We start from the raw sequence: 18,327 nt of genomic DNA, 5'->3' as shown, positions 1-18,327 counted from the left end.
CTTCATAGAATGAGTTTGGAAGTGTTGCTTCCTTTTCTGTGTTCTGAAATAGTTTGGGTAGTACTGGTGTAAGCTCTTCTCTGAATGTTTGGTAGAATTCTCTAGTGATACCATCTGAGCCAGGGCTTTTTTTGTTGTTGTTGGAAGTTTTTTTTTCATTACTTTTTCAAACTCTTCTCTTGTTAGGGTCTGTTAAAATTTTCAACATCATTTGTATTAATCTGGGTAGATAGTGTGTTTCTAGAAATTTGTCCATTTCCTTGAGGTTTTCAAATTTGTTGGAGTATAGTTTTTCATAATACTCTGTTATGATCTTTTTTGTTTCAGTTGGGTCTGTTGTAATGTCCCCATTTCGTTTCTTATTTGTGTTATTTGTGTCCTCTCCCGTTTTTCTGTTGTCAGTTTGGCCAGTGGTTTGTCAATTTTGTTGATCCTTTCAAAGAACCAGCTTTTGGTTTTGTTGATTCTTTCCATTGTTTTTCTATTCTCTATTTTATTTATTTCACTCTGACCTTTATTGTTTCCTTTCTTCTGGTGGCTATGGGCTTTTTTTTTTTTTTTTTTTTTGCTCTTCTCCCTCTATACGTTCGAGTTGTGTATCTAATATTTTTATCTTGTCTCTTTCTTCTTTTTTGCTTTTGATATGATGTGTTTTCATTTCTCATTTGATTCTAGGAATTTTTTAATTCCATCTCTGATTTCTTCTGTTACCCAGTGGTTTTTAAGCAGGGTGTTATTTACTTTCTATGAAACCGACTTTTTTTCCTTGCTCTTCCTATTGTTAATTTCTACCTTGATGGTGTTGTGGCCAGAGAAGGTACGGTGTATTCTCTCAGTGTTTTGGATTTTGTTGGGGGCTGCTCTGTGGCCTAAGATGTGGTCTATTCTGGAGAACGTTCCACGTGTTAGAAAAGAATGCGTACTTTGCAGGAAAGCTATGTGGTTTTAAGTGAAATTTTTTCATAAAAGTCCGTCTAATACAGACCTTGTGGAGTGTTAAAATGCAAAAGCATTTTATAGAAGGTAATTTAGTCATAACTATTTATTCATTTCATGTTTTTCCTCTCCAGGGTACGTGTGCCCCACAATACAGTTTTCTGGACATCTTCACTAAAGTCACATGCAGGCCTCCCAAAGAAGTGATAGACATGGGGCTGAACCCTGAATCAAGCCACAGAGAACCAGGAATGGATGAGACAGAGTTCTGCAGTGAAACATTCCAAAGACCCTACCAATATTTAAAACGATTCCATCAAAAACAAAACCTAGACACGTTTCAGTACATAGAAGGATTTATCGAAGGCACACCGGAGGAATGCCTCCAGTATTTCTTGTTTTACTGTGGAGTTATAAATCCATCCTGGTCAGAGCTCCGAAACTTTGCTCAGTTCCTGAATTATCAGCTCAAAGATTGTGAGGCCTCTGTTTTCTGTAATCCTAATTTTACTAGAGACACACTGAGGGGCTTCAAGAACTTTGTGGTTACCTTCATGATCTTTATGGCAAGAGATTTTGCCACACCAACTCTGAACACCTCAGACCAAAGCCCTGGGAAGCATACAGTTACCATGGATGGGGTCCAGGAAGAAGATCTAGCTCCTTTCACTCTGAGGAAGAGGTGGGAGTCAGAGCCCCATCCATATGTTTTCTTCAATGGTGACCACATATCCATGACATTCATTGGCTTCCATTTCCAGCCCAACCAGAATAATGGTGTTGATGCCATCAATCACTTGAATGGGAAGGTAATCAAGAAAGATGTCATGACGATGGGACTTTACAGGGGGCTGTTGCTTCAGAGGGTGCCCTTCAATGTTGACTTTGATCAACTGCCCAGACATAAGAAACTTGAAAAACTCTGCATGGCATTAGGAATCCAGTGGGCCATTGACCCTGATGAAACCTATGAGCTCACAACAGACAATATGCTGAAGATCCTTGCCATTGAGATGCGGTTCCGGTGTGGGATCCCCGTTGTCATCATGGGAGAAACTGGCTGTGGGAAAACCAGGCTCATTAAATTCCTTAGCGACCTGCGGCGTGGGGGTGTTGATGCTGAAACTATGAAATTGGTCAAGGTCCACGGAGGAACAACTGTAGACATGATCTACTCCAAAGTCAGGGAGGCTGAAGACATTGCTATCTTCAATAAGAGCCATCATCAGCTTGACACCATCTTGTTCTTTGATGAAGCCAACACAACAGAAGCCATCAGCTGTATCAAAGAAGTTCTATGTGATCACACAGTGAATGGCGTGCCCCTGGTTGAGAACTCTGGTTTGCACATCATTGCAGCCTGCAACCCTTACCGGAAGCACTCCCAGGAGATGATCTGCCGTTTGGAGTCAGCTGGGTTAGGGTACAGAGTTAGAGCCGAGGAGACAACAGAGAAGCTTGGCTCCATTCCTCTCAGGCAGTTGGTTTACCGAGTCCACGCTCTTCCTCCAAGCATGATTCCTTTGGTGTGGGACTTTGGACAACTGAATGATGTTGCCGAAAAGCTCTATATTCAGCAAATTGTCCAGAGACAAGTTGACTCCATCGAGATAGAGCAAAACGAGGCTTGTCTGATCACAGAAGTGCTTTCTGCCTCTCAGGGTTTCATGAGGGAGAGAGAAGATGAGTGCAGTTTTGTCAGCCTTCGGGATGTGGAACGCTGTGTGAAAGTTTTCAAATGGTTCTATGACCACAGCGAAATGCTCTTGTCAAAGGTAGAATCCTTCTTCTGTAAGTCAAGTGTCATAAAACATAAATTTAAGAGAAATCCTGTTCTCTGGTCTCTGGTGCAGGCCATTGGGGTATGTTACCACGCCTCTTTGGAAAAGAAAGAATCATATCGGAAAGCCATTTGCAGATTTTTTCCAAAACCATATAATGACAGCAAGGTTATCCTGGATGAACTAACTCAAACACAGGATCTCTTCCTGAATGGTGTACCTCTGAGAAAAACCATTGCCAAGAACTTGGCTTTGAAGGAGAACTTCTTCATGATGGTGGTCTGCATTGAGCTTAAGATTCCTCTCTTCCTAGTTGGGAAGCCTGGCAGTTCCAAATCTCTTGCCAAGACCATTGTGGCCGATGCCATGCAAGGCCAGGCAGCTTACTCAGATCTCTTCCAGAACCTGAAGCAGGTCCACCTGGTGTCATTCCAGTGCAGCCCGCACTCCACCCCCCAGGGGATCATAGGCACCTTTAAGCAGTGTGCTCGCTTCCAGCAGGGCAAGGACCTGCAGCAGTACGTCTCCGTAGTGGTGTTAGATGAGGTTGGACTGGCTGAAGACTCTCCCAAGATGCCCCTGAAGGCTCTGCACCCACTGCTGGAAGATGGCTGCATTGAAGATGATCCTGCCCCCCATAAAAAAGTTGGCTTCATAGGCATTTCCAACTGGGCCCTTGACCCTGCCAAGATGAACCGGGGCATTTTTGTATCACGTGGCAGTCCCAACGAGGAACAGCTCATAGAGAGTGCCAAGGGAATTTGCCATTCAGACACCCTCATTCAAGATAGAGTCCAAGGGTATTTTGCATCTTTTGCCAAAGCCTATCAAACGGTATGCAGGAACCAAGACAAGGAATTCTTTGGGCTTCGTGACTACTATAGCCTCATCAAAATGGTCTTTGCCATGGCCAAAGCTTCCAGTAAAAAGCCTTCCCCACAAGACATTGCACAGGCCATCCTTCGGAACTTCAGTGGCAAAGACGACATCAACACTTTTGATATTTTTACAGCCAATATACCCGAGGTAAAGTGCTCTGAAGAAGTGAGCACTATCCAGCTGATCCGGCAGAACATTTACAGTGGTCATCAAAAGGGGTCAGGTAGGCAGCTGGAAGATGCTGAATGCCGCTACTTACTTGTGCTGACCAAAAATTATGTGGCCCTGCAGATCCTCCAGCAGACATTCTTTAGTAAGGACCAGCAGCCAGAGATTATTTTTGGCTCCAGTTTTCCTAAGGACCAAGAATACACCCAGGTCTGCAGAAATATCAACCGCGTGAAGATCTGCATGGAAACAGGCAAGATGGTGGTCCTGCTCAATCTGCAGAACCTCTATGAGAGTCTCTACGATGCACTCAACCAGTACTATGTCTACCTGGGTGGTCAGAAGTATGTGGACCTGGGCCTGGGGACCCATCGTGTCAAGTGCAGGGTTCACCCAGACTTCCACTTGATTGTCATTGAAGAGAAAGATATTGTGTACAGATATTTTCCCATCCCACTCATCAACCGGCTAGAGAAGCACTATCTGGATATCAACTCTGTCTTGGAGAAATGGCAGAAGGATATTGTGGAAAAACTCAAGGAATGGGTGGGGGAATTCATACATGTGGAAGCAGATCAGTTCCAAGCCAAACACAAATACAGCCCGTCTGATGTCTTCATCGGCTACCACTCTGACACGTGTGCCTCCGTGGTGCTTCAGGTCATAGAGAGGCAAGGCCACAGGGACTCAACTGATGACCTCTACCAGACAGTGTTTGAGGAAGCAAAATTGATCCTGCTGGATTGTGTCACCCCTGATGCTATGGTTCGGCTGAGTGCATCCTCACTGGGGAGGTTTACAGCACAGTCACTGTCACAAGAATACCATTACAAGCAGCAGCATAATTCCTTTGCAGATTTCCTTCAGGCTCACCTTAGCATGAAGGATCTGGAACACCATATCATCTTTACAGAGGTGATTATTCATTTTCATCTTACTCCTCTTTCACCTAAGCCTTCCTGAATCCCTAGTATCCTGAATTCAAGAGTCTTTGCAAGTCAGTGTATAGGAGTTGTGAATGGATATGTCCAGACTTTTGGCTCTTCTACATGTTAAGTGTGAGGAGATCCAAGCTATTTATATAAATTCAGTTTAACCAAGTTTCGAGTGCCTATTTCTGTATAGTGCTCTGTGCAGACTGTAAAACTAACACATTTCTTTCAACAAATAGAGTATCACATGCAAGAAGTGAGCTGAGGGCATTAAGGATATAAAACCACATTTGCACTTTTCTTGTCCTCAGCCAGCTTGCAGTGAAAGATGGACGGACAGATGTAGAACAGGTAGTCAGTATATTGTGATAAATGCTATGCAGAGGTGCAAAGAGAATCAAGAGAAAAGGTCAGGTGAGCCTTTCATTGAGAGATGTCCCTGAGCTGAGCTGAGAAGCATGGCTAGAAGAACATTTGGGCAGAGGGCCTCACTTGAGCAAAGGTGTCAAGGGGAAAACAACATGGTGTGTGCAGGAAACCAGAAGGGCATCATTGAAAGAGCTCAGAGTTCACGTCTGTGCATGCTGAGAAATGAGGACAAGATAACCGTGAGAGAGACTTCATGGATGGCCGTGTTTGCTGCACTAGGAGTTCAGATTTTTTTGTCTAGAGGGGCATCATTGAGAGATGTGTCTTTTTGTTGTGCCCCACTCCCTGGGAGATAGAAACACCAAGTCTGATAAAAGACAAGCAGGGAGGCTGCTGTACCAGTTCAAGCAAAATAGAGGAAGGGGTGGAATTGAGAAATAGGATACAAATTGGCAGAGCTTATAACTGATTCCATCCTGGGGCTGGAAGACGGAGGAGTCTAGGGGTAACACCTTGGATTCTTCCTTAGATGACCAGCACTATGGTTAATCAGGAAACCCCCTGGTGATACAGTGGTGAAGTGTTACGGCCGCTAACCAAAAGATCAGCAGTTCAAATCCATCAGGCGCTCCTTGGAAATTCCATGGGGCAGTTCTACTCTGTCCTATAGGGTAGTTACGAGTCAGAATTGACTCGACAGCAATGGGTTGTTGTTTGTTGTGGTTACTCAAGATAGGGAATCTAGGAATGGCCAATTAGTTTGGGGGAGGCAATGAGAAATTCCACTTGGGATAGGTTTTGATGCTTGTAATATCTGAGTAGCATGTTCATCATGCAGTTGGATACAGGAATCTGACCTCAGAGTTAGGGTCTGGGCTGGAGACAGAAAGTCAGGAGCCCTTAGGAGAGTCTCAGTGTGGTAAAGGAGAAGAGCTAACAGCTGTGGGAAGGCAGGGAAATCAACAACTAACTCCACTGAAGGTAGGAAGCAAGATTACAAGGAAGAAGTGGTATTTGCGCCAAGTCCTAATAGATCAGCAGAACTTCAAAAGTGACCAAAACAGGAAGAGATACTAGGTTCTGGGAAGAAGACTAAGGCACCTCAGGGGCAGGAAGCATCTTCTCTATGCTTTTTGGTCCCCATAGATTCTATTTGTCCGAGCACTGCCAGTTTTTGAAAACGCCTTTGGGCTCGGATGCTTGTTCTGTCTGTGCACCAGTCACACAATGCTGAGCACATAAAAGATATTTATCTTGGAGGACGTGACACCTTTATGTGAATCTTCGCAAATCACTTGCATCCCAACTTTACAGATCACCACTTTCTCCAGACTGCTCACCAGTCAAGACTGTTGGATTTTAGAATCCAAGGTGAAGGGCAGGGCTCCGAGGCCCACCATCCTGTCCCTGCAGCAGTTTGACACGGAGTACTCATTCCTCAAAGAAGTCCGGTGAGGTTCCCCACCTTCCCCCTGCACCCCCCCCATCCCCACTTAGACACTTTGTATTTCATTACTGTATGCCTGGAGGCCCCGTGTAATGCAAATGATTAAGTGCTCAGTTGCTAACTGAAAGGTTGGCGGTTTGAGTCTACCCTCAGGCACCTCGGAAGAAAGGCTTTGCAGCCTACTCCCAAACAATCAGCCATGGAAATCCTATGGAGTACAGTTCTACTCTGACACACTTGGGGTGTGCAACTAGTGACTCTGTGTCTGCAATAATCACTGGTGTTGTCACCAGCATTGGTTAATATGCACCTAAGACATGGGACTGAAAGAATAGTTGTTCATTTCCTCCAGGGTTCCTCTTATCTCTATTATCTTCCACTCAGTACTGTCATTAATATCTTTCCTAAAACCATTTTCCTTATATCTGATTGGGAAGCACTTACTAGGGTTTGTTTTTTTTTCTTCAGGATTGCCTCCTCATCTTATAGAGGAAAATCCCCCTGAATACTATTTTTTGTGTAGCCTTTATATTTCCTGTCACTTTTGGAAATTTTGATACCCTTTTTTTAGGACACAGAATTCACTTGATTAATTTTTTTCTCTTTCAGAAAATGCCTGACTAACACAGCCAGATGTAAAATCCTCATTATTCAGACAGACTTCGAAGACGGGGCTCATGGCGCTCAGCTCGTTGCCTCAGCTAGGTATGTTTTTAGCATTTTTCTCAGAAATACATAGAAAACTCAAAATTCATTCAGAAGCTCCTAAGGAATATCTTCCCTAAAAGAGTATATATAATAAGTACAGAAACAAAGATAAGCAAATTCTCTACCCTTATTTCCCCAAACATGGACTTGAGAAACAGAAGGTTAAACTTTTCAAAAAAAAGTAAGGGCTACCGACAATACAAAGTAGTAAAATGCACTAAGTATAAATATAATATTAGCAGGATATAAAAGGCTATTCTTGAAGGACATGTTTGCAGACATGTTTTAGTAGTTGTCAGTTCTGAATTACACAAGTTGAATTTACTGCAAATTCAAGGGCAATAACAGGATGTAAATGCTTTCATTTGTTTTATTGATATTTCTATAGTGTTTGCAGGAGAAAGCCGATACTCTTACAATTAACTCTGTTTCTTAGCTCTTAATATTAAAGGAAAAGTGATTTCTGCACCTCTTAAAGCATTGGAAACCATATTTCATTTCAAGACTGATTAGATCCTAGTGGGAAACGCTGTGCTTCTTGGTGGCATGAAGGAATTGCATTGCCCACAGAGCTCAGATTCCTGGAATGGAAAGTTGGCCTAGCCTCCCCTTAGTGGCAGGCAAGCCCATCACGGATCAGAAGACAGGCTTCTAGTCGCTAAAGGAACGCTACTTCAGAGTAGAGGGACGCAGACAAGGAGCTGACTAGATGAGAACTTTTACTCATTCTCCGATAAGAGAAAAGATAAAAATTGTGGGGGTATGAAATGTATTTAAAGCAAGAAAAAAACGAAGATGAGAATGTGATAGTGAACATAATAGCTACCAGGATACCCTTCAGCCATTTCACAACTTTGGTTCTGTTTGCTTGTTTTTAAATAGGTACTCTGCTGTAAACGAGATCAACAAGATCCGGGCAGATAAGGGCTGCATCTCCGTCTACTTCATCACAAAGTTGCCCCGAATGGGAAGTGGAACGTCCTATGTGGGATTCCATGGAGGTGGGATCAAAATATTAGTGAAGATATTTAAATAAAGTTTGCATTATTTCTAATTTGGTCCTATGCTGTGCAAGTCTACAATTAGAATGTTAACCTCAATATCCTTTTAGACGTAATTAGATTTCTTACCACTAATTACTGCAAAAAAGACACTAGTCTTTGGACTCAATGCTACAACATACAGCATTCTGTTATTTTACTTGTGGGTGAAACATTTGATTACTGGCTCTGGCTCATCACCTTTTCTTATACGGATATTGCGGAGAAGATATTCCCGACTAGCACTCATTGTGAATGCATTGATAGTTTATGCCTGTTTCTGGGGATGGGGGAGGAAATGCTACCTTAAAATCCCTCCCTTTTTTTGAGGAATGGACCTTCGACTATTCCATAAGAAAAGTGGTATTCCAGAAACGGAACACGACAGTTTATAGAAACACTAATGGGGGACAAACCTTGCAGTGTCTCAGTCACGTTTATTAATTATGACACAGCAAATATAACAACAGAGGCATAAAATAACAACAAACTCCATTCAGGTACCCTTTACAAGTCAGTTATTTCAGTTCTTAAAACCAATTTCCATGTTAGGCTGTTCATGGCAACAGGAATGATCAGTGGTTTCTGCAGGAGGAGCTCAAGGGTTTAGATGTAGGACACAAGTCACTCGCTCAGCAGCAGTGTACTGATGCATCAGGACGTGCGGCGTGTCTGTGCTTAGGACCGACAAGAGGATCTCTGAAGAGACCTGAGAACACCCTGGGTGGCTTTCTCCCTCACAGGGCTGTGGCAGTCTGTGCACATTGATGACCTCCACAGATCCACCATCATGGTTTCTGATGTGACCAAACTGCAGGACGTCTCCATCAGCCAACTGTTCAAGCCACAGGACAAGCCTGAGGGTGAGTCCTGACTTGAGGTCTTTGGGGATGCAAGATGGTGGATGTGGTCCGACGGGCAGTGCACTGTGGGTGCTGGCGAGCAGGACCACCCGGCCTTAGTGCCCTCTGGCTCCTGGCACCTGCCCGATAGCAGGAGCTCAGGACATTTGCTCAACTGACCAGTCTGACTGCTCCCAGGCACCATCTACCGCTTCCAGGCAGAAGGCGATGCCCCACGTGGAATCGTAGATCTCTGTGGAGAGCACCTACGGAAGGTGTCTAAAGGTTCTGTTTGTTTTGGCTTCTGTATCGGAGCCAAGGGCGAGAGTAAGGGGTGGCCACCAGTGAGCCACACTGAGTGGGTGAATTTGAAGTTCATCTGTATGACAAATATTGCTTCATTTGGGAACCCCATTGGCAGAGGTACCAGGACATACCTGTAAAGGTAGCTTTTAAGTGCGTACACTCACAGGAACCATTGCTGGTGCTGCCCACGTCACCTTCTGAATAGTAACCTGATTGCTTTTGCTTCCGTGGCAGAGAACCACGATGAAGAGGAGGAGATGGAAGCAGAGATGAGTGGGTCAGGGGAAACGGCGGAGGCAGAAATGGAAACAGAAAGCTCTGAGGCCACGGAGAGTGAAGTCTCCGGGCTGGGAAGCAGTGAGGTAAGCGCCAGCTCTCTAGGCCTCCCGGTGCCCTGCTTGTGATGCTTTTGAACTGTATCTTTGTAATTTTCTAGCCAGAGTTATCTTTGCTTTCCCCCTGCTACTCCAGAAATGTCGGAGTCCTTGGATGCTGCAAAAGGTTAATGTGCTCAGCTGCTAATGGAAAGGTTGGAAGTTCGAGTCCACCCAGAGGTGCCTCAGAAGAAAGGCCTGCTGATCTACTTCTGAAAAATCAGCCACTGAAAACCCTATGGTTCACAGTTCTGCTCTCATATACATGGGGTGGGCATGAGTCAGAGTTAACACGACGGTAACCCAGTATTGGTGCTGCTGGTGATGGTGTGTGCTGTCACATCGATTTTGACTCACAGCCACCCTAGAGGACACAGCAGAGCTGCCCCACAGAGCTTCCCAGGTGGAAATCTTTACAGGAGCAGATCACCAGGTTTTTTCTCCTGTGGAACAGTGGGTTTGAACCAGTGACCTTTCTGTTAGCAGCTGAGTACTCAACCACTGAACCACCAGGGATCCTTTTGGCATTGGTGTTACTTGAGAATTGCAGGCAAAGGCCTAGGACTCGTTAGATTCGCTCTGTTCCTTGATCGCTGGGTGGGCCGTTGGGAGCAGTTGGTGGTGGGTCAGCAGTGTCGTCTGTACATGAAGCACACTGTGTGGCTTCCTGCATGCTGACCCTGAGGTTCCATCTCATGTATTGTGTTGGTGGCGCCAGATGCTGGACACCACCAGACTCCTGAGAAGCTGTGTGCAGAGTGCTGTGGGGATGCTGAGAGACCAGAACAAGAGCTTTACGTGCAACACCAGGAGAGTAGAGATTCTCCTCAGCCTCTTCAGCAAAGACGATGAGTTCACAGGTATGGTCCTCACCCCTCTCTTCTTGCCTGTCCCCAGTGTGGCCTCTTCCTTAGTTGTGTGAGTCGTTCCGTCAAATGAGCCGGTGCCCTTTCAGTCCCCTGTGGCTCCCGGAAGCAGCTGACTCAGTGGGAATCCAGGAGCACCTCTGGGAGTTTGCTCTAGAATTGGACTGGCCAAAGCAAAGGCCTCCTCCTTCATTGATGGAGTGGGTCTGAAAGCCTTCCCGAGCCCACCACTCAGTGTCTGAGGGGTGTGTTCACTGGACGTCTCCTCTGTCTCCTTACAGCTTCTTTCTTGAGGGTCTCCAAGGAGCGCCTCTATTTTCTGTTGAAGAAGCAAGAAGAGAACATGTACAATCTGAAGGAGTGGGTACTACGGGAAGCGTCCAATCAGGAAGCCCTCCAGGAGGCGGGCACGTTCAGGTACTATGATGAAAGGAAACAAGGGCGTGGCTTAAAGGTGGTGGCAGAGAGCTCACCCTCCTGCCTGCATCTTCTCCCAACCTGGGAAGTGCAGTGAGACATGTCCTTGTTACATGCTCAGTAATTCAAAGCTTTAATTCTTTTTTCGAAAGAGCACAGGATGAATCTGGATGGTGACTCTTTGAGGCTATTTGTTTCTACTTTTGTGTGTTTAAAATTGTTCATGATAAAAAATAGGACATGTCTTGTAGAATGGTAAACATTCACCAGCTTGTCATAAACCGCTGAAGTGGACACTGTTTCAGGTCATTAAATTAAGATGGTGACATGCAGGGAGGGGACAGAAATGATCTCCCCAGGGCTTCTGTGTAAAGTAACGGTGACCTCAGAAAGAGAATCCAGGAGGATTCCTTTATCATCCATGGTCCTTTCTCCGTAAAACCTTGACCCTTCCCTCAGCAGTAAATCTTGATGACCTCTGAAGAGGTCACATGTCCTGGAGGAGAAGGGATGGCTCCGGGTCCCATATGAAGAGTCCACCCATCCGTGGTTGGCAGTCTCCTCTTAGACCAGTGACTTAATCACTCTGGCAGTTCATCTTCTCCTTATCTCTAAAAGGAAGTTTACCTACTCTGTGAGGCTCTTCCAGGCCCAGCTTCTCTGACCGGGATCTGAGTCGGCTTTGGGCACAGGCCTCTGTGTGGCCAGCAGGAGGGGACAGCAGTGAATACCACCATTAAATGGACAGTGGGAGCTTATTTATGCTGGTTTCGTTATCATAGGAGGTTTTTGCTCCTGCTTTTTTCTGTAGTTATCCTTAATTTCTTTCCTAATTGTATCTTCTGAGGGAATTTTATAAGATCAGGTATGAGCCTAGAAGTATTTTCCTTTTCCTTGGTTATGCCTTATAGATTGTATTCGTATTTTTAAAATTCTGTATTTTCAGTCTCCCCTTTCACTGACTGCCCCTTCAGTTTCTGAACTTCCTAAACCTGCCAGGTGTTCAAAGCTGTCCTGGGGGCCCCACTTTTCACTGCACTGCTGCACCTGCAGCACGGAGCACTGCCTTGCTCTCACTCGGTGGCTGCCGGCACAGTCCGAGCAGCATCTGCACCTACCGGAAGGAAGTGCATCCGCTGAATTCGCCTGTCACAGCAGTCAGCCGTGTGCTAGGAGCCTGCTGGTCTTATGCCTTTGATGACTGACTCTACTCACCATCCCAGTGCATTCTGGTCTTGGGTCTATTGCTCTTTCCACGTTAAACAGTCCAACTCTTTATAGTCTTAATTTCCCCCACTCCCAGCTCTGTATATATCTCCGGGTACAGCTGAATAATCCTCAACCACTGCCCCACTTCTCCCCCAGCCAGCTGTTATCTGTCACTTTTCTAGTCTTCTACATTTTTTCCATTTCAGTATTTTTCCATAAACCAAGTGATCTCTTAGATCACCGGCATGCTTTGTTTTCTCAGTAGATGTTTCTAAATTCTCTCCAAGTTTCTGTGCACTATATACTTAAAAAAACTACTCCTTTAATTCTTTTTAAAATAGAGCCTACATTTTTCTTCCCAACATCAGTTATCTAGTCATAAATTTCTTATGCTTTACTACAAGAATTTTGAAATGATTTAGTTTTTTTGTTATATATAAACATATAACTACAAAATGTAGTTAGCAAATCAATTAACAACAAAATATATACACATATATTTATATAATACTCAGATCTCAACAACAAAAACTAAGTCCTAAATAAATATGTGCTGTCTTGTCTAACATGATCTGAAATTTACTTTGGTCTCTTCTTCTTTATTATATTCTATCCACAACTGATTTCTTTCTCACAATAACATTTTTTCCAAATGAATTTGATAATTACTGTCTTTATTCATGGAATCTTAGGATGACTTCCTCTGAGAAATAGTTGTATAACAAAGCAAATACTACTTGGCCTTTTAAATCAACTAACTACAGTGTATTAGATTAGAAGTAAGCTCCAATTCAGTCCTGCTTCTAATCCTGGAAATTTCCATTTCTGAGTGTCTTTTCTAGTACTTAAAGGTGATAAAAATTTCAATTTATAGCTATAGCTATGGTGTGCAAATTAGAAGACGAGGTGTTTTGTGATACTTCAAGGAGGAGCCAGATGTCAAAAGACAACAGGAATCCCACACTAATAAACGAATAATTTGTTTAATAAGGATCAGCACAAAGCTGGTTCCTATGAGGCAGAGGTCAAAGATGTCCCAAATGTCCAACTTTTCCAAGCTACTTTACTGCTCCGACATCTCTAACATCAACTACTCCCTCTCCTCTCTGTACTCTCGCTCCTGTGTTAAAATTAGGTTCCCTAAATTGCTATAACGTCTCACGGAACTCATGAACCGAACCATAAAAAGGAAATGGCTTACACGGCTGCGGAGGCTAGAAAGTCCCAGATTCGTGGGTCAGGCATAGTCTTCTCCCTGGCCCTCAGTCTCTGCCCAAACCCACTCAGGTTTCCAGCTGCATAGGCCTGGAAGCCCACTGCACCATCTCTCCTGCAGGTCTCTGCTGCCGGTCCCTGCTGCCGGTCTACGCTTCCTTGGTGGTGGTAGGCTGTTCTCTTTCCCACCTCTGGGGTGGCTCATTTCAAGCCCAATGGGATGGCAAAACTGGCCAATCCCCGTGGTGGGCTACAATTACCCTATCACACAGTCCTGCCCAATCATATGGGAGGGAGTTACAAGATCATGGCTAGAAAGGCCACATGAGCATAATTCATTACACTGCACTGATTATACTGTAACAGAGCTGACCTCTCGCCCGTGATTACGCTGTAACAGGCCACCTGCTCTCCCATGATTACACTGTAACAGGCCGCCCTCTCTCCATGATCACAGTGTAACAGGCCACCCTCTCTCTGTGATTACACTGTAACAATCCGCCCTCTCTCCATGATCACACTGTAACAGGGCCACCCTCTCTCCATGATTATATGGTAACAGGCAGCCCCCTCTCCCATGATTACACTGTAACAGGGCCACCCTCTCTCCATGATTGTATGGTAACAGGCAGCCCCCTCTCCCATGATTACACTGTAACAGGGCCACCCTCTCTCCATGATTATATGGTAACAGGCAGCCCCCTCTCCCATGATCACACTGTAACAGGGCCACCCTCTCTCCATGATTGTATGGTAACAGGCAGCCCCCTCTCCCATGATTACACTGTAACAGGGCCACCCTCTCTCCATGATTGTATGGTAACAGGCAGCCCCCTCTCCCATGATTACACTGTAACAGGCCGCCCTCTCTCCATGATTATATGGTAACAGGCAGCCCCCTCTCCCATGATTACACTGTAACAGGGCCACCCTCTCTCCATGATTGTATGGTAACAGGCAGCCCCCTCTCCCATGATTACACTGTAACAGGGCCACCCTCTCTCCATGATTATATGGTAACAGGCAGCCCCCTCTCCCATGATTACACTGTAACAGGGCCACCCTCTCTCCATGATTATATGGTAACAGGCAGCCCCCTCTCCCATGATTACACTGTAACAGGCCGCCCTCTCTCCATGATTGTATGGTAACAGGCAGCCCCCTCTCCCATGATTACACTGTAACAGGCCGCCCTCTCTCCATGATTATATGGTAACAGGCAGCCCCCTCTCCCATGATCACACTGTAACAGGGCCACCCTCTCTCCATGATTATATGGTAACAGGCAGCCCCCTCTCCCATGATCACACTGTAACAGGGCCACCCTCTCTCCATGATTATATGGTAACAGGCAGCCCCCTCTCCCATGATCACACTGTAACAGGGCCACCCTCTCTCCATGATTATATGGTAACAGGCAGCCCCCTCTCCCATGATTACACTGTAACAGGGCCACCCTCTCTCCATGATTATATGGTAACAGGCAGCCCCCTCTCCCATGATCACACTGTAACAGGGCCACCCTCTCTCCATGATTATATGGTAACAGGCAGCCCCCTCTCCCATGATCACACTGTAACAGGGCCACCCTCTCTCCATGATTATATGGTAACAGGCAGCCCCCTCTCCCATGATTACACTGTAACAGGGCCACCCTCTCTCCATGATTATATGGTAACAGGCAGCCCCCTCTCCCATGATTACACTGTAATAGGCCAGCTTCTCTCCCGTGACTACACTGTAACAGGCTGCCCTCACTCCATGATTACAATGTAACGGGTCCACCCTCTCTCCTCTGCTACAGGCATACCCTTTGGAAGCGGGTCCAGACTGTGGTGACCCCTCTCCTGGCCAGTATGATATCTTTCATCGACAGAGATGGCAACCTTGAGCTACTGATCAAGCCAGATTTTCCACCCTGGGCGAGAGATCTCTGGATGTTTATTTTCAGTGATGTTAAGCTTCTCGACATCCCTCCTGTGAGGCATGATACAAGGTGAATGAAAAACATTTTATTACGGGAAGCAGAAAAATATCATAGCTTTGCAGCAATCTTAAGATGCTCTGGGAAGTATTTGATGAAATACAGGCATCTGTTTTAGAATCACATTTAAGTTCACTCATTTTGCTGCCTAAATGGTGATGGCATTACCGTCACAAAAGTAAGTACAGACGTTCTGAGAAATCGCTTTGTTTCACCCTCAGCTTCCTCGATTTCCCTGCTAGGGGAGCACCCGTTAGAGTGCAGAGAGCTGAACTCACCCTCACATACAGTCAAGAATCTGCAGTTAGGAGAGCCGTTTGGTGTGTGTTCCTTCCCTGCTCTTCACACTCCATGGTGGGCACCTATCCCTGAGGCTGATCTGGTGGGCTCATGCTTAGCTGGCCTCCCAGAAGCTTCCTATTTGGACCACAGGGGGGCTTCTATTCAGGAGTGGGCTGTTTGAAGAACATCTAAGCAAATGGAATTCAGAATTGCCAGTGGAGACACTTATTTAGAAGACAAGACACTGTTGATGACCATGAAAGACGGACCCACCAGAAAAGCCATGTCTCTACATGCAGGGGGAGGGGAGCAGCGCCCTGGAAGGTAACACTGGTGGTGCAATGGTTAACTGCTTAGCTGCTAACTGAAAAGTTTGCAGTTCAAACCAACCCAGCGGCTCTACAGGAGAAAGACCTGGTGATCTGTTCCCATAAAGATTTCAGCCTAGAAAACCCTATGGGGCACATCTACTCTTTTGCATGGGGTCACTATGAAAGGAAATTGACTCAGTGGCATCTAACAACAGTAGATGCTGGAAGACCTAGTTTTGTCTGACCCTTGGGCAACTTCTTGGCCCTCCCAGTCTTGGCTTGTTTTCGTTGTTGTTTGTAAAGCAAAGTGATGACATTAAGGTAATCCTTTAGTTCCTCGAACAGAAACCATTAGCTGTTACTAAGTAGCAAAGTGGACAAACGGGCTGACTTTGGAGTCACTGAAGCCCCTTATTTTTGAGGATTGAAAGGAATTGACATCAGTGGTAGATCTCGTCCTGTCTCGAGTGACATCCCACTAACCATATTCTTTGTCCTCCTTTGGCTCCATAGATCTAAGAGTGAGATGTTCTGCATTGTGGTGCAGAATGACATGAAGCTTTCAGAGAATGACGTCCCATTTAGCTGGAGAATCAAGGACTACCTAGAGGAGCTTTGGGTCCAGGCTCAGTACATCACAGATGCTAAAGGTGAGGCCACCATGAAGGCTCAGTATACCATAGATGCTGAAGGTGAGGCCATTGTGAGGGCTTACTACACCACAGATGCTGAATGAGAGGCCACCGTGAGGGCTCAGTACACCACAGATGCTGAAGGTGAGGCCACCGTGAGGGCTCAGTTCACCACAGATGCTGAAAGTGAGGCCACTGTGAGGGTTCAGTACACCACAGTTGCTGAAGGTGAGGCCACCATGAGGGCTCAGTATATGACAGATGCTGAAGGTGAGGCCACCACGAGGACTCAGTATACCACAGATGCTGAAGGCGAGGCCACTGTGAGGGCTTAGTACACCAAGATGCTGAAGGTGAGGCCACCATGAGGGCTCAGTACATAACAGATGCTGAAGGTGAGGCCACCGTGAGGGCTCAGTACACCACAGATGCTGAAGGTGAGGCCACCGTGAGGGCTCAGTTCACCACAGATGCTGAAAGTGAGGCCACTGTGAGGGTTCAGTACACCACAGTTGCTGAAGGTGAGGCCACCATGAGGGCTCAGTATATGACAGATGCTGAAGGTGAGGCCACCACGAGGACTCAGTATACCACAGATGCTGAAGGCGAGGCCACTGTGAGGGCTTAGTACACCAAGATGCTGAAGGTGAGGCCACCATGAGGGCTCAGTACATAACAGATGCTGAAGGTGAGGCCACCATGAGGGCTCAGTACATAACAGATGCTGAAGGTGAGGCCACCGTGAGGGCTCAGTACACCATAGATACTGAAGGTGAGGCCACTGTGAAGGCTCAGTATATCACAGATGCTGAAGCTGAGGCCATCTTGAGATAGGCAAGTCAGTCTTTTACTCACAAAGCAACTGTCTTATAATAAACCAGCACAAACAAGTGACTGCTATATTGTGAGGGTAATTTTGGAGTGTGTGGTTTTGACATTTTCCTGGGGGAAGAGCATGGAATGTATGGAATTCCTTAGTTTTGACATTTCTGCTGAAGGAATGAAAGACTCCAGCAGGCATCAGAATCCTTGAAGTTGCATGGCCAAGCACCTGTGAGATGTGTTTAGTAACGTGGTGGCCAGGAATGTGGTGATATGGGACATGTCTGGCAGGAAGAGAACCTGTCACCCTGTCGTAAGTTGACTATTCCCCATCTGAGGCTCTGGACGGCTGGGGTGGCAGGACTCAGGAGGTATCACCACTGAAACCTTTCTCAGCATCTGCTACAGCTAGAGTAGAGCATCTTCTTCCTCCAAACAGACTGTCTGTGTTGCTCCTGACTCGCACAGCCCAGACACAGCACTTTGTCCTGCTGTCAGACGCCAAGGAGTCTGGCCATAGTCATTTGAGGAAGCCCAATGATAACACAGCATTTTTTGGAAAAGTCATCCTTCATGTATACAGAGTACTGCCTTAAAAATAATACAGTTCGAGGGCGGAGCCAAGATGGCAGAGAAGTCAGACGATTCCGGTGACCCCTCTTACAACAAAGACCTGAAAAACAAGTGAAATGATTATATACATGACAAGCTAGGAGCCCTGAACATCAAAGGCAAAGTGAGAAAACAGACTGAGCAGCAGGGGGAAGGAGAGACGATTCAGAAGCAGCAAGGAGTTGCCGGACCTGA

At 45.8% G+C, this 18,327-nt stretch overlaps 1 protein-coding gene across 12 annotated transcripts in view; it reads left to right on the top strand.

The window, feature by feature from the left end:
- Positions 1-18,327, top strand: part of RNF213 (ring finger protein 213) — a 129,141-nt gene that overhangs the window by 73,699 nt on the left and 37,115 nt on the right. For all 12 annotated transcript variants that reach the window (XM_023556824.2, XM_023556820.2, XM_023556822.2 and 9 more), the window contains 10 exons: positions 1,071-4,679; positions 6,380-6,516; positions 7,122-7,217; positions 8,103-8,221; positions 9,004-9,123; positions 9,643-9,770; positions 10,501-10,642; positions 10,930-11,065; positions 15,294-15,485; positions 16,580-16,716. In XM_023556824.2, coding sequence (XP_023412592.2) covers positions 1,071-4,679; positions 6,380-6,516; positions 7,122-7,217; positions 8,103-8,221; positions 9,004-9,123; positions 9,643-9,770; positions 10,501-10,642; positions 10,930-11,065; positions 15,294-15,485; positions 16,580-16,716 — 4,816 coding nt within the window. The remainder of the gene's footprint in view (positions 1-1,070; positions 4,680-6,379; positions 6,517-7,121; positions 7,218-8,102; positions 8,222-9,003; positions 9,124-9,642; positions 9,771-10,500; positions 10,643-10,929; positions 11,066-15,293; positions 15,486-16,579; positions 16,717-18,327) is intronic.

Source organism: Loxodonta africana, chromosome 18 (assembly GCF_030014295.1).
Source record: "Loxodonta africana isolate mLoxAfr1 chromosome 18, mLoxAfr1.hap2, whole genome shotgun sequence".
Lineage (NCBI taxonomy): Eukaryota > Metazoa > Chordata > Mammalia > Proboscidea > Elephantidae > Loxodonta > Loxodonta africana.
This window is presented reverse-complemented; position numbering and strand designations above follow the sequence as displayed.